The sequence below is a fragment of the Calidris pugnax genome, unplaced genomic scaffold (assembly GCF_001431845.1).
Source record: "Calidris pugnax isolate Ruff unplaced genomic scaffold, ASM143184v1 scaffold41, whole genome shotgun sequence".
Lineage (NCBI taxonomy): Eukaryota > Metazoa > Chordata > Aves > Charadriiformes > Scolopacidae > Calidris > Calidris pugnax.
In genome coordinates this window covers 28758075-28771323 of record NW_015094509.1, presented here as the reverse complement: position 1 = coordinate 28771323, position 13249 = coordinate 28758075, and the positions used below count along the sequence as shown (strand labels likewise).

General features: G+C 43.4%; 1 protein-coding gene across 6 annotated transcripts in view; it reads left to right on the top strand.

Moving 5' to 3' along the window:
• Nucleotides 1-13249, top strand: part of TSNARE1 (t-SNARE domain containing 1) — a 474970-nt gene that overhangs the window by 168265 nt on the left and 293456 nt on the right. For all 6 annotated transcript variants that reach the window (XM_014965242.1, XM_014965244.1, XM_014965240.1 and 3 more), the window contains 2 exons: nt 1227-1304; nt 7192-7261. In XM_014965242.1, the coding sequence (XP_014820728.1) occupies nt 1227-1304; nt 7192-7261 (148 nt within the window). The remainder of the gene's footprint in view (nt 1-1226; nt 1305-7191; nt 7262-13249) is intronic.

The window sequence follows — 13249 nt, the reverse complement described above, 5'->3', positions numbered from 1 at the left end:
CGAGGGAAATCCTGTCAGGGGATGCAGAATATGTCATAGTTCCAGTCTGTTGGCTTGAAAATATGGATTGTAGCTCCTGTTTGAGTTTCTGTAATGCTTCAGCTGAGAGGAGCAGCTTTCTAATGGCAGTGGCTGTTTGAATGTGCCGTATCGTGCCGGGTGGATGAGCCCTGCAGTGCTTTTGGGCTTGGTTAAAGTTTCAGGTAGAGCAGCTTTTGGGAAACCTGCAAAAGCTGAGCCAGGTGGGAGGCAGAAGAGGGCTAAACCATGGGAAGATCTGCTGTAAAGGTGCTGCTGTAGAGCTGGTGCCAAAGATACGGGCACAAATGAGTGTTTCTCTGGTGACTATTGCCAGTCAAAACCCAAATGCCTGTCTAAAGCTTAAGTGATGTGTCCTTTCTCTGTAATACAGCCCAGTCCAACATTCTCTGGTGATGGTGAAGCTGTGGAGGAGCTCAGCATGGTTTCAGGGGGTTTAAACAGCTAACAAAAAAAACCAACCCAGCCAACCACCACCAAACCCCAAGCCCTCAAACCCTCATTTCAGTGTTCTCCTTGCAGGGCAGATTTGGGGACCTTGGCCAAAGTGGGACCTTGGGAATGAAGCTGAGGGAAGTCTGGGCAGCAGCAATAGCAATTCCTGGCATTGACTCATTGACCCTTGGAGTTGGGCTCTCAGGAAGAAATAGGAAGAAGGGGAGCCTCTCTTGGGGGCTGGAGGGTGATTGTGTGTAGGACCCATTTGGCTCCCATCTCCCTCCTGCCCCAAAAGTTCAGAGCCCACGGAGCAGTTGCTCTCTGCTCACTGCTGCTTCCCCTTTTTTGAAGGCTCTCGTGCCCTCCTGCTCTGGAAAACGATGGTTAACCACGCAGTTGCACTTGCAGTTTCTTGTTCATTCTCTGCTCTGATACTCTCACTCGATAAAAGAGCTGAAATCATTTGTATTCCAATTGCTAAGAATTCCTACAAATGCTGCCTCAGTCCACGTGGGCTGCATCCGCCGTGTTGCAGCAGCATCTTTGCTGTCCTGATGGTGCTGGAGTAGGTTTAGACAAATCCCAGTACAAATTACATGATCAGACACTGTGTAAGGGCTACATCAGACCACCTACTTGGGCTAAATTCCTGCAGCGAGGAGGAACCTGCAGCCCCCTTCAAAGGATGAGCTGGGAGGCCATCGGTGGTCTCCGGTATTAATATATCTCCTTCCTTTTTGTCTCCACAGCCACCCAGATTGATCCCAGCGAGCTACAGGAGCTTTTTCAGGAGACTTCAGCCAACGTCTTCCGAATTAACTCCAATGGTGCGTATAATGAAAGGTTTCCTAGTCACTTGTGTGCTGTCCTGCTGATGACTTGTGTGCCTGGACACGGTGCGTGGCGGCTCCCGTTGTCAGGGAGCAAATATTAATGCAGGTTTTTCTGCTGCTGCATCTCACGAGCACCAGCACATGCCCAATACACAGCTCTTTATAAGATGTAAAAATATTCCACCATATGTTCCATTAAACAGGCACAGATATATTCCAATCCTTGCTGAGACCACATCCTTTTCTATTTTTAATTGTGTCATCTGTTACAATAGGGAGTTTGAGTGCAGAAAGGTGGAACAAGCCAGGCTCGTTTTCTAATGTGTTGCAGCACTGCTGCGTTCAGAGCCTGCCACATGAGCTTGCAAAACATCCATCTCCTTTATAAAAACACTAACACCAAAACTCTTATTTTTCACTCTGTAGACTGAGCAGGGGATGTTGTTCCTACTCGTGTCTCCCCAGACCCCAGGGACGCCGAGTCCTTCCCTCCTTTGGAGACACGCTCTGGCTCATCAGTTTGGTTGGGTTGGGCTGGAGGGATGTAGATATGTCTGTGCTGTAGTCACAGCTCCTGCTGAAGTGGGGTTTATCCCAAGAAACACTTATGAAGAGTGGTGCATCTTTTTTGGAATGCCACAATCCAGTGTCTATTTTTATTCTCTGTTAGAATTGCATTCAATCAGGTTTTGAGCAATTTCTGATGGGCATTGTTTCTCCTCTTGAGATGGCGTAGAGCACTTGATGGTGTGCTTTTGGTTAAGAGATACCTGTGTTGAGTGCCCTGTGAAGCAGGTAATGACAGGGCCTGTACTTAAAACTGTTTTGCAAAATCAGAGAGCGCGCAGAGAAGAGCTACGACGACTGTTTGAAGCCTGCAAATCAGCCTTTCAAATGCATGCTATCCCAAACTTCTCTTCCAGACATCTAAGAGGACTTGATCGTGGTGTGTAAGTACCTCTCTGGGAAGAAAGACATCAAATAGATGGCACGGGGCTCATTAATCTAACATTCTCGCACATAACGAGATCAGGAGATAGGAGTCAAAGCTAGACAAATTCAATCTTTCTGTACGAGGATAACTAGCCATTAGAACTGCTTATTGAGGGGACGTGATGGATTTGGCGTTGCTTCCAACCTTTAAATCAAGATTCGAATGTCTTTTTACAAGATATAGTTTCGGCCAGCTACGGTCTACGGTCTTGATGTAGGAGTGATGGGGCAAAATTTTATGGTAGGAAATCAGATTGGATAATCAGAATTGCTCTCTCTGGCCTTTAAAATCTATGAATCTATGAATTTATAATGCTTTTTAAAGTGCTTTTAGGTTGAAGAAATGCCCATCAGATACTCTGATGTTGTTGCTCTGTTCACCACCCATATTATTTTTCGTCTGTTAGAGTCATTTTCATTCAGTTTGTGTGTGGCTTCTTCATAGCTTTTTTTCCCCAAAAGTGGATATAGCTTTTCAGGAGAGGGATGCTGAGTGTCCTGCTGAGGTTTTGCAGAGCTCGCTCACGTTAGGTAAAGAACTTTGTAGGGCTAGAAAATGGGAAAGGATGCCCGTGATCCTTTCTGCCCTGTACAGCTGGACCATATGGTCTCCTCAGGAGACCCAGCAAGCTCCATCTCGGAGCATGGAACAAAAGTCATTGCTGTTGTTTGCGTACCACCATGCAAGTGGAACTGCAGATGCTCACCAGATGATGGTTTCCACTCCTGTTGCGCTAAGCGTGGTGTGTTGAATGTCCTTCAGGATCACAGAAATCCAACCACAGCTCCCCTTTTCCTTATTTTCATGCCTTACCCGAGCCTCTTTGGGACTTTCCAGGTCCCCCATTGCATTTGGAGTCCAAACCATGCACTTGAAATGTTCTTCTCTCCCTCGGGATGCTAAAGGTCTCATGAGCTCCCCATGCTATGCCTCTGTATTTTGAATTCCCCAAATGCCAGGTTGTGGGCAGTCTCGGCTATATTTTTTCTGTCTTTGGGGAATGATTGTTTTTAATGAAACAAGAAGTCAACTTCGTGCTGGGATTTTAAAGCCTTGTTGATTTTAATTGAGTAACACTAAATAAATGTTGCATACTTTGTCCCTCTTTTCTCTCCTTACCCTTTTTGCAGAAGTCTGAGCTTTTGGGGTGATTTAAATTCCTCTTAGGGCAGTTCAGGACTTGCCTCCTGACTAAGGGGGGACCTTTGCAGCTCTGAGCTGATCTTGCCTGATCTCACATCTAAATGCCTCCTGTTCCCTTTTTCTGCTCTGAAAATGGAAATCTTCCTTACGTATCGACTAAAAATCTTAACCAGGATGGTTGGTTCTGTTTATGTGCTACCAGATCACTCTCCTACCAGGTCGTGAGTTTACAGAACTTGGTTTTTTTAATCCAACCTCTCATGGAAGTTTCCATGGCCAGAGGGAGCTTTTCCCTGTTCTTTGCATCTGCTTTCTTTCTCTCTAATTCTTTGGGGGCCGTCCCTATTGAGCACAGGGAAGTTTATCCGATAGTGATTTGACTTACACGAGTTTTATGGGGTTCTTGTTTAGTTGTCTTTTTCCTTTGGGGAAAAAGAAAAAACAAAGCCAAAAAAACCAACACAAAAATAAGCTCATGTAGTGGCTGAATTTGTCTTATTGGTGACTTTTTTTCCTACTTATTTTTATGAAGGTTTTGCATTTCTTTCCAAGTACGGCTTTTAGCTGCCTCTCAGTAAATGCCTTATAAATAAGTAAAATAAGTGACACTTGTAAAAGGGGTTGGTTTGGTGCATCACGTCTGATCAGTGGAGGATATACTGGAGGAATCAGAACTGTTCTGGCCAGATGGAGGATCTGAGTGCTCTAATGGGTCTCTTCCCTCTCTAATTCCTCTTCCTTGCTCGTTAATGACTCCCTGTGACAGGCTGGTGCCCATGCGCAGTCCCATTACCTTGATCTGAGAGGCTGAGTGAAGGATTTTTCAGCATCCCTCAGGTGTGATAAAGTCTCCATTGCCACCTCAGGATGGTTTCTTATCCCCCGTTGATTTTAAGGATTGCAAGGGCACAGACAACTGGTGCCAAACTCCCCGTTTATGTAAATCAGTGCAGCTCCAAGAGCAGTGATCTCTTCTGAACGTGCCTCATCCTGGAGGACTAAGCGTATATCTTTTAAAAATTAAGTGTACAAGGCTTTTAAAGTAAGATGTCTGTTTTAACACTGGTTTCACAGTGTGTCTTCAGCACAGCTTGACGTGTAGCTCCTTTGGTAGAGTTACTGCTCGCATGGTCAGAACTGGTAAATTGAGAGGGATTTTCCAGCACAGGAGCTACACAGGTTTTGATAGAGCAGTTCTTGGCCAAATCACGTTAGATCTATCCCAAAAATAGCTCAGTCCCCCCCTGAGGTCCAGGAGACTCAAGTATGAGTCTCTGTTCTGCTATTTCCCTGGCAACAGCCATATCAAATACCAACTTTTGGCTGTTCCAGAGTATGTCTCTTGTCCTTTTGGGTTAATTGACCTTTATGTAAGTGTGTAAATATTTTGCTTGAATTAAAAAAAAATATTAGTTAAAATTTTAGGATAGGGACTTAAACCTGAGTCACTTTCTCACCTGACTGACAAGCACTCTGAGTTCCTGTCTCAGATTCTTTTGCGTGTATGGGTGTTTTTCCAAAATATTTAACAAATGTGGAAGCTCTTGGATCCGCCTCGGTGTGAAATGGCATGTGTGTGTGAAGTCTTGAACAGTTTTGTGGAGCAGGAAAACTCCTTCCTACTCCGTTCTTCTCCAAAGCAGGCAGCAGCAAAGCTCTGTGCTGTTTTTGCCGGGAACCGCCTGCGTATCAAGTCTGTCTTCCATCGAGCTCCCCTTCCTTTGTAGGAGGATGCTGACAGAGCAGCTTTCACTTCGAATTGTCCTGATTTTGTAGCTCAGGTTAGAGAGACACTGGCCCAGGTTGCCCAGAGAAGCTGTGGAGGCCCCATCCCTGGAGGTGTTCAAGGCCAGACTGGATGGGGCTTTGAGCAACCTGGTCTGGTGGGACTCGATGATCTTTAAAGTCCCTTCCAACCCAATCCATTTTATGATTCTATGCTGTAGCTACCATTTTCTGGAGGTTTCAGCCTACTAGTTCCCTTCTGGAGTTGCACACATGACATTAACACCTTCTTAGAAGTTCAATGAGCACCAAAAAGCTTTCTCTACCTTGACTTGTTGTCCGTTCTCCAAGGACCACTCTCTGCTCTGTCCCAAAGGGTTGATGGGCCCAGATGTGTTTTTAGGTGATGCAAAATTTTGTCTCTGAAACAGACAGTGTAAAGGTTGTGCAGGAGATCGATTTGTTAGGATTGGGGAGGAGGGAAGAGAGGGAATTATAAATATCAGTGGGATCTCGGCAGGATCGATGCTGTTCTCCCAGAGAAGCAAATCGTTATTAGTGAAAACTCTCAATTTATTCTTTAAAGCATTGTGTGTCCAGCAAAGGATAATAATTATTAGCTAGGTTATAAACAAAATTCCTTGAGGCTTTATCTTACTGAATCACCAAATTCTACACTAAAATCTGTTATTGAGATCTAGCAAGTGGGGTGAAAATATATGGTGATATTCAAGGATTTTTTTGGTTTACCAGGCACATTAGGTACTTTTTATGCTGTTTGATAACTTTTGGTGTCAACCCAGAGAATCCCCAAAAGGAGTGGAAAAATATTAGTGACTTGTTCAAAGTTAGAGGCCAAGTCCAAGTCTGCAGAGTTGTTAAAAAAGAGGATTTCTTAACTTTCTATGGAAATAATTAAGCCATGTTTTTAATCTATTCTTTTTTTCCTTCTTTAAATACTGAAGTGTGACTGATAGCAAGTTAAGAGTTTTTACAGCTGGAAGTGTTCTGAGAAAATCCCACATGTAAATATTAAGGATATCACTTATTTAGCATCTTCCATTGAGGAAGATATTGAAGTACTTTGAGTACTTCATATGCGAAGTCCAAAGGTAGTGGAATTTGATACAGTGAATGTTCAAGGGTGTAAAAAGGTGATAAGACTCCTAGATTTCTGCCACTTTTTTATACACAGATATATATTTCTTAAATTTGAATTCACTGTGTATTGCAAAACAAGCCGTATTTCCCATTTCAAGCTGATCTTAGAGTATTCTCCTCTCCTGATGGAAAAGCCCGAGAAACTCCTTAGCTCAGACACAGGAGATGATCACACCAAAGTACCCTGTTTTGTCTGAGCCAAAACATAGAAAAGATTTTGAGTACTAAAATCTTGACCAGTGAAATAGAAAATATCAGAATGGACAACTGTGTTCTGCCTCTTAATCGTTACTCAGAGCAATTAATAGTTATTATACGATTTCTTGCCTCTTTGTTGAGGGCATGTTTCCAGCTGGAGATGCTCCACGTGTGGTTCTGTGGGGCCTGAAGGCATGGACCTCTTGAGGAGGATAAGCAATGGTTTCCCGCTCCCAGAAGAGCTGGCCCGATCTCCTGGCAGAAAACACAACTGTCTCCAGCCCTGGGAATTTGATGTGGTTGCTGAAAGATGAAGAGTTAGAAAGTTTGGGGCTGGAGGAGTCAGAGGTCTGTGTGAGCTCCATGGGATGGAGGTTTTCTTGCTGTCAGAAGGAGTCATACCCCATTGTGTCATGGCACATGATATGTGGATTCACCCTTTATGCATCCAAGGGACCCCGTTTATCCATTTTGGGGTGATGGTTATTGCTAGATGTTATCCCCTTTGTCTCATGAGTTACTTGTCCAAACACTAAGTCATCGTATTGTTGAAAATTAAATTAAAAGACAAACAAATGAATGAAAATCCATTGTTTTATTTTTTTTTTTCTCTGCAAAAGTGTACTGCTGCTTTATCTTGTCTTACTCTGCTGTTGACAGTGACCTCTCTGGAAAGAAGCCTTCGATCTCTGGGGACCTCAAATGATACTCAAGAGCTGCAGGATGGACTGTGAGTTGGATTTGAATTGCTGCGGATCTCTTTGTCCCAGCCTTTTCTTTTTTTTTTTTTTTTTTTTTTTCTGATCTATCCTCATCCTTTCTTCTGTCCTGTTTTTTATAGCTGGATGCTTTTTTTGTCAGGCTCACTTCGTTTCGTTCCTTTCTGTCGGTGATTAATGATGGTAGGACGTGTATTGATCGTGTAGAGCTTTCCAGGTGCTGATTTCAGGTGGCAGAGAATGGTAGGTAGATAACAGAAAATGATGGCCCACAGTGAAAGAGGGTTTTCTGTGGTTGTGTATGTGTTGTTATTTTTTGTTGTGGGTTGTTTTTTTTTGTTGGGTTGGGGTTTTTTTATGGGTTTAATGTGAAGTTAGAGCACGGCGCTTCTGTAGCTTTTTCTCCCTCCCCTTCCACCTCCCTCCACCCATCCCCCTTTGCCAAAGACTATGAATCCAAGAGGGAAAAAAAAGAGAAAGGGAGAAAAAAGGTATTTTGTAGGTGGAAAAGTGTGTTGTGGTATTGAAATCTGCGTCACGTGGCACAACAGTGAGAAAATGAAACTTTGGTTGCACTTGCAGTAGCGACAGTTCATTAAGCTTTCCCTTCCAGATATGTGTACACACAAACACGCGCAGTTGGTTTTCATTGTGTGCATGCTAATTAGAGAATTAAAATGGCTTTTCCAAATGTAGTGCAATTTATTAAAGCTGCTTCCCTTTCATGCAGCTTGCATGCAGACGTGAAGCGCTTGGGATGCGGCTCTGATTTTAGGACTGCAGCTCCTGCTGAGATTGGGCTGCCAAAAAAGAGGAGATTTTGGTTTCTATTTCTTTGTTCTATTTCTTTATATTGGCTTTATACCCTGTAATTTGCCCGATGGACTTGAGTGACCTTCCCCATGCGATATAAACTCTCAGACTGGTTTGCAGTCTCTCTCTCTCCTCTCTCCAATCCTTTGCTTTCATCAGATCTGCCCTAATTCACATGCGCTCTGTTTTGCAAACTTGGGGATTAAAAATAGTGATAGTAATAATAGCGAGAAGATTCGGAACTAAATTTAGGAGGTTGGAGAGGATGTAAGAGTAAAAAAGTCAGCCTGTGGAGATCGATGTAATCAGGAAAGATGTTTACATGTACAGAATTATTTGTGGCATAAACCACCCCAGTTGCTGCTGGAGATCCTTAACCCAGGAAAGCCTTTCTGTCCCCCACAGCAGCTATTATGTGTGCACTCCTAAACTAGTCTTTTTTTTTTTTATTATTATTTAAGAATCAATTCCTTTACTCTTCAGAGCACTTCAGAAACATGGCTAGATAATTTTCTTCTTTCCTGAGCCGTTACATAAATAGATCCATAATGCACTAATTGCAATAATTATTTTTGATCTCAGAATTATCATTAATTGTCCAGATAGCTAAATGCAGCTTATTTTTGTTTTAACTGTGCTTCCCTGCCCCGGTCAGAATTCCTCTGCCTGTCTCTTTCCCATCCTCCTGGTTCATCCCCTCTCCCCACATTCTAGCAGAAGGTCTCCCCTCATTTCTCCCATTTCCCTCGTTGCATCTCCGGACCGAACAGTTGCAGGGTGCTGAGCACAGGAGGTCCAACAACTGTCATCTCCTCAATGCTCCCATCTTTTCGTCCTCTCCTAACACTGGTGTGTCCTTTGCATTGCCCCTGATTTCATCACCAGACATTTATAGAGCCTTGGATGCACTATAAGTGTCTCTGCCCATCTCTCACGAGAGCTGCACCAGCAAAATTTGATGCCATGAATCACAGGAGCTGGCAGTGCCGCGTATATCTCTGCGTTTGGGAGCAAGCAGAGGGTCAGCTCTTCAGGTGAGACCTTTGGGGCAGTCTTTCCTGCTTCCCCTGGCTGCAAATCAGGGCTTCATCTCCCTCCTTCGCCGCTTGACCCCTTCCCTTCAAAGGTTGATGCATGTTTCTCCTTGAGCATCCTCTATCTTGGAAGGCACGAGTGAACATTTGGTAGGTTTATAGCCTTGGCTATTAGGAAAAAAAAGAGATAGTATCTATCAAAATAGTATCTAAATAGTAAAATTGCCACACTCTCAGCTTTCATACTAACGAGGGGCCTATCACTCTGCCTAAAATGAGGCCGTTAGGCAGGCAAGGGGAGGCAGAATATTTGGGAACAGGGGTTGATGGTGAGTGGTGGCCCTGCCACATAGGACATTTAGCTACCAGAGTCTGTATACTGCAAAAATATTTCCTTTCCTAGCTGCAGGGTCCTGCTAAAACAGAAAAAAAACCCCCCAAAACAACAAGTTTTCCTTTTCAAATTCATGCATATTTTTTGCCTCTTATGCCCAGGACTTCAAGGGATTTGGATGAGGGCAGGCTTCTAACTGTCAATTGGGCTACTCCCTTTTCTGAAATGGTGTTTCTCCCTTCAAAAGTGGGGTCATTTAGAATAAGGACTCTACCTGTGGCAAGTGAATTTGGAAGAGTTCATCCCAAATGGAGTGCCAGCTTTAGTCAGGGAGACAGATTTGACTGTGGGTCTGTGAGTAGGGTATATATGAGACCCAACAGTGTAGAATCTTGGTCAAAGATCTTCCCAGAGCCAGCACAGATACTTGTGTGCTATGAGCTTGGAGCTGAAAGTCCTGAGAAATGAAACATAAACACCCGTAAGAAGCTCTAGATGGAGTTTGCTGAATGCAACTGACCCTGGATTAATTGGGAAGGGAATGGGAACAGGAAGAAAGGTGGATGGAGCTGGGGCGAGGAGCTAGGGCCAGTAGGCGACGCTGACAGCGTTCTCCGGTGATGCTTGGCTGCAAACAGCTTCTTAAGTACCAATATCTTACAAGAAAAATTGACTGTTTTCTTTTTTTTTTCTTGACCTTTTGTTTAATAATCCAAACTCCCAAGGAATTTATCTGCCTCCTTAGCCAGAGGATTTGGGATGAGGGGTTTCTCCAGCTTTAGTCACTGAAGGTAACTAGCTTTTAATTTAGGCAAATAAACTTAAATGCCCAGATAAATCACTGTCTCTAAGAAGCAGTGAAAACCAGACTCTAATCTTGTGAGTGGGTATGTCTGGTTTGTCTCCCAACATCCTGAAAAAAGGGGCTGGAAATGAAAGCATTCCTGTATCCTGGGAAATGCTCTGAGGGGTATGATACGCTCCCCCCATATCAGTCCTGCCCATATTTGTTGATTACTGACCCACCACATCAGGGATGAAGGATGCCTTTGCCCAGCTGAACACACAGTCTTGGCTCCAGAGTCATTCCCTTTTAATTGGTACCATGAAGATAAAGGTTCCCTGTGTACCATCGGATATATATTTTTTTTTTTATGAGAACAAAATTTCATAAGCAAAAATGTAAAGCTAGTAGGTTTTTTTAGGAAAAACAAAAAAAAAACGTTTTCCATTTTTCATTTTTTCACAACCTGACTCAGTCTTACTGTGACCTCAAGAAAAAAAAAAGGTGGTTGGTCAGGTTGCAAGTGGCAAAGTCATGAGACTGAGCACTTAGAGGCATGAAAGGTCCTCGATGCCCTTTCTGTGGAGACTGGTTGACCATTGCAGTGATCTGTGCTCTCCAAACCAGGCTTCCTCCATTGCTCACCTCCTAGAGGAGTGTATCTCCTCAGTGGACATTTGGCCATAGCTCATTGCAGGTCCAAGGTCAAGAACAACATTGCATTGGGTCACAGTCGTGTCTTACTACCATTTTTAAAGTGGGTCTGGGATGTAGCCCAGGAGTCTTCATTCTGTGGCATTTTTGGATCCTTTACCAGTCACTAGCAGGAGAATTTGTCTATTTAGGGAGGAGTTATGAGAAGGATATTTTTGGGGCTTTTAGCACTGATGAGATTTTTGAGTGTCCATACTGTGAAATGCTTTGATTTCTCCTGATTTGAGGCAAAGCTCAAATTTTGGCTTCCACCTCCCTTCTCTCATCGACATTATTTTTTACAAAAATGTGCACATTATAGAAATATGTAGGGAGGTTTTTTTCCTGCAGCTGAGGGAGGGCTCAGCTCTACATCTGTACAGTGTGTGAAAATAAATCTCCTTTTCTGATAGAAGTGATATGGCAATAGTCAGTGCTCTCTATTGTAACACCCCTCCATCCCCTTGGAAAAATCATAGAATCATAGGATGGTTTGGGTTGGAAGGGACCTTAAAGCTCATCTAGTTCCAACCCCCCTGCCATGGGCAGGGACATCTTCCACTAGACCAGCTATCTAGAAGATCACCACCAGAGAACCCAGAAGGACACAGATCCTCTTGTCTTTGAATCTATTTAAGATGGTCCACATCCTGAGTGTCACATCTGAGCAGTATTAGTGAATATATATGTGAGAGATATACATATATGAAGAGATCACTGTCTGCAAAACACTGAGGAAGCGCAGGCTTCTTGATGTATAATACTTTAATGGTTTTATTAGGGCTGTGCAGCAGAACTGATGACATTGCAGGACTGAAAAGAAGTTTCAAAGGATTTTTGAAATGGAAAGCTCAGTTTTAGATCTGAGCTGCTTTGGGGTGAGAAAAAGGCAATGGTTCTGGAAAAGGCTAAAAGTGCAGGTTTTGTATTGCTGCTCGTACCTGCCTGTTGGCCAAACCTGACAGGGCACCCGTTTTCCTTGGGTGTACAAATTGTGCCAAAATGCCTAGATGGTTTGCCACATTCTTGGCTGGGAGCTCCATCTTCCTCACCTTTCCCCAGGTGATGTGCCACATCACCAGACAATTTTTTTGGGGATGAGTAAAATCCCTTCCTCAGGATTATTTTGCCATCACACAACCCTGAAATCAAGCCATACCTGTGGCGAAGCACCGCCAATGCGACGTGCCTTATTTGGGGTGCTCTCAGGAGGATCACCATCCCTGTCCACCATCTCTGAACATCAAAAGTCAACTGAAGAATGGCAACAAGCACTTCAGTCCACTCAGGCTCAGTCCGAAGTGGTTTGCTGGATTTCTGGAAGCACTTTTGAAACACTTTGGCCTCCAGGACACAGTCGTGGTGCATTCCTGACACAAGTTTTTCATATCACCTTTGTTATGGATAAGACACCTAAAGGTGGGTGTCTACGTGAGCTCCATCTATGGGATCTGTCAAGCTTCAGCTCATCCTGATAAGATAGATGACTCTTGTATCTACCGAGATGCCCCAGTGTGTCTGAGATGCGCGTGGGGCTGGCAGTTTTGGCGCTGGACTTGCTGTTAGGTCATTTCTGACACAACAGCTGTAGGCTTGGTGGGGCTCTAGGACATCTCAAGTGACACTAGGTGTCCCCCTGAATCAATGGGGAGGATTGTCACTGGTGGTTTACCTTCAGGCTGAATGATCAAGACAGCTCGGTTTCTTCCCATCTATACTGGTATTATAGTAAGAAGCGTAACTAAACCTTGGATTTTTTTGTGAGTTGTGGGGCCATTCATACTTTAGCTGAACTGAAATGACCTTTGGACATGCCCAGCTTCCTCTGCAGGTGCTCCAGGGATGCTGAAAGGTTGTCCTCATGGCTAGGAGCCTCACCAACCTGCTGGGGAGGCACATCAATCCACGTGCCTCAGCTTTTCTGAATTGACATAAAACAATAAAGGCTTTTTTCTCAGTTCTCTTTATCACTTCTGCATACTGTTTCCTTTTTCCTTTCCTATCTTACCCTGATGTTTGATAAGTTGGAGGTATAGTTTTAAAAAACTATTATTTTTATAAAAAAGACTTCTGTTAAAAAGGTTTAAATTCCTCTGGAATACAGATTCATTTAGAGCAGAAAGATATTTTAAAGTTGTAATTTACTGAAAGGAGATTTTTTTTCAAGTAAACCAGACAGAAGCTTTTAAGTGTCAGCATGTTTAATTAAGGGTAGGATTTAATAATATTTTATATGGTTTTGTTATACTGCTTGTATAAGCTTTGGAAAAAAAAAAAAAAAAAAAGAGATTTCCATAAATATTTTGAAATGTCGTTTTGATTCCATTAATATGTTAAACCC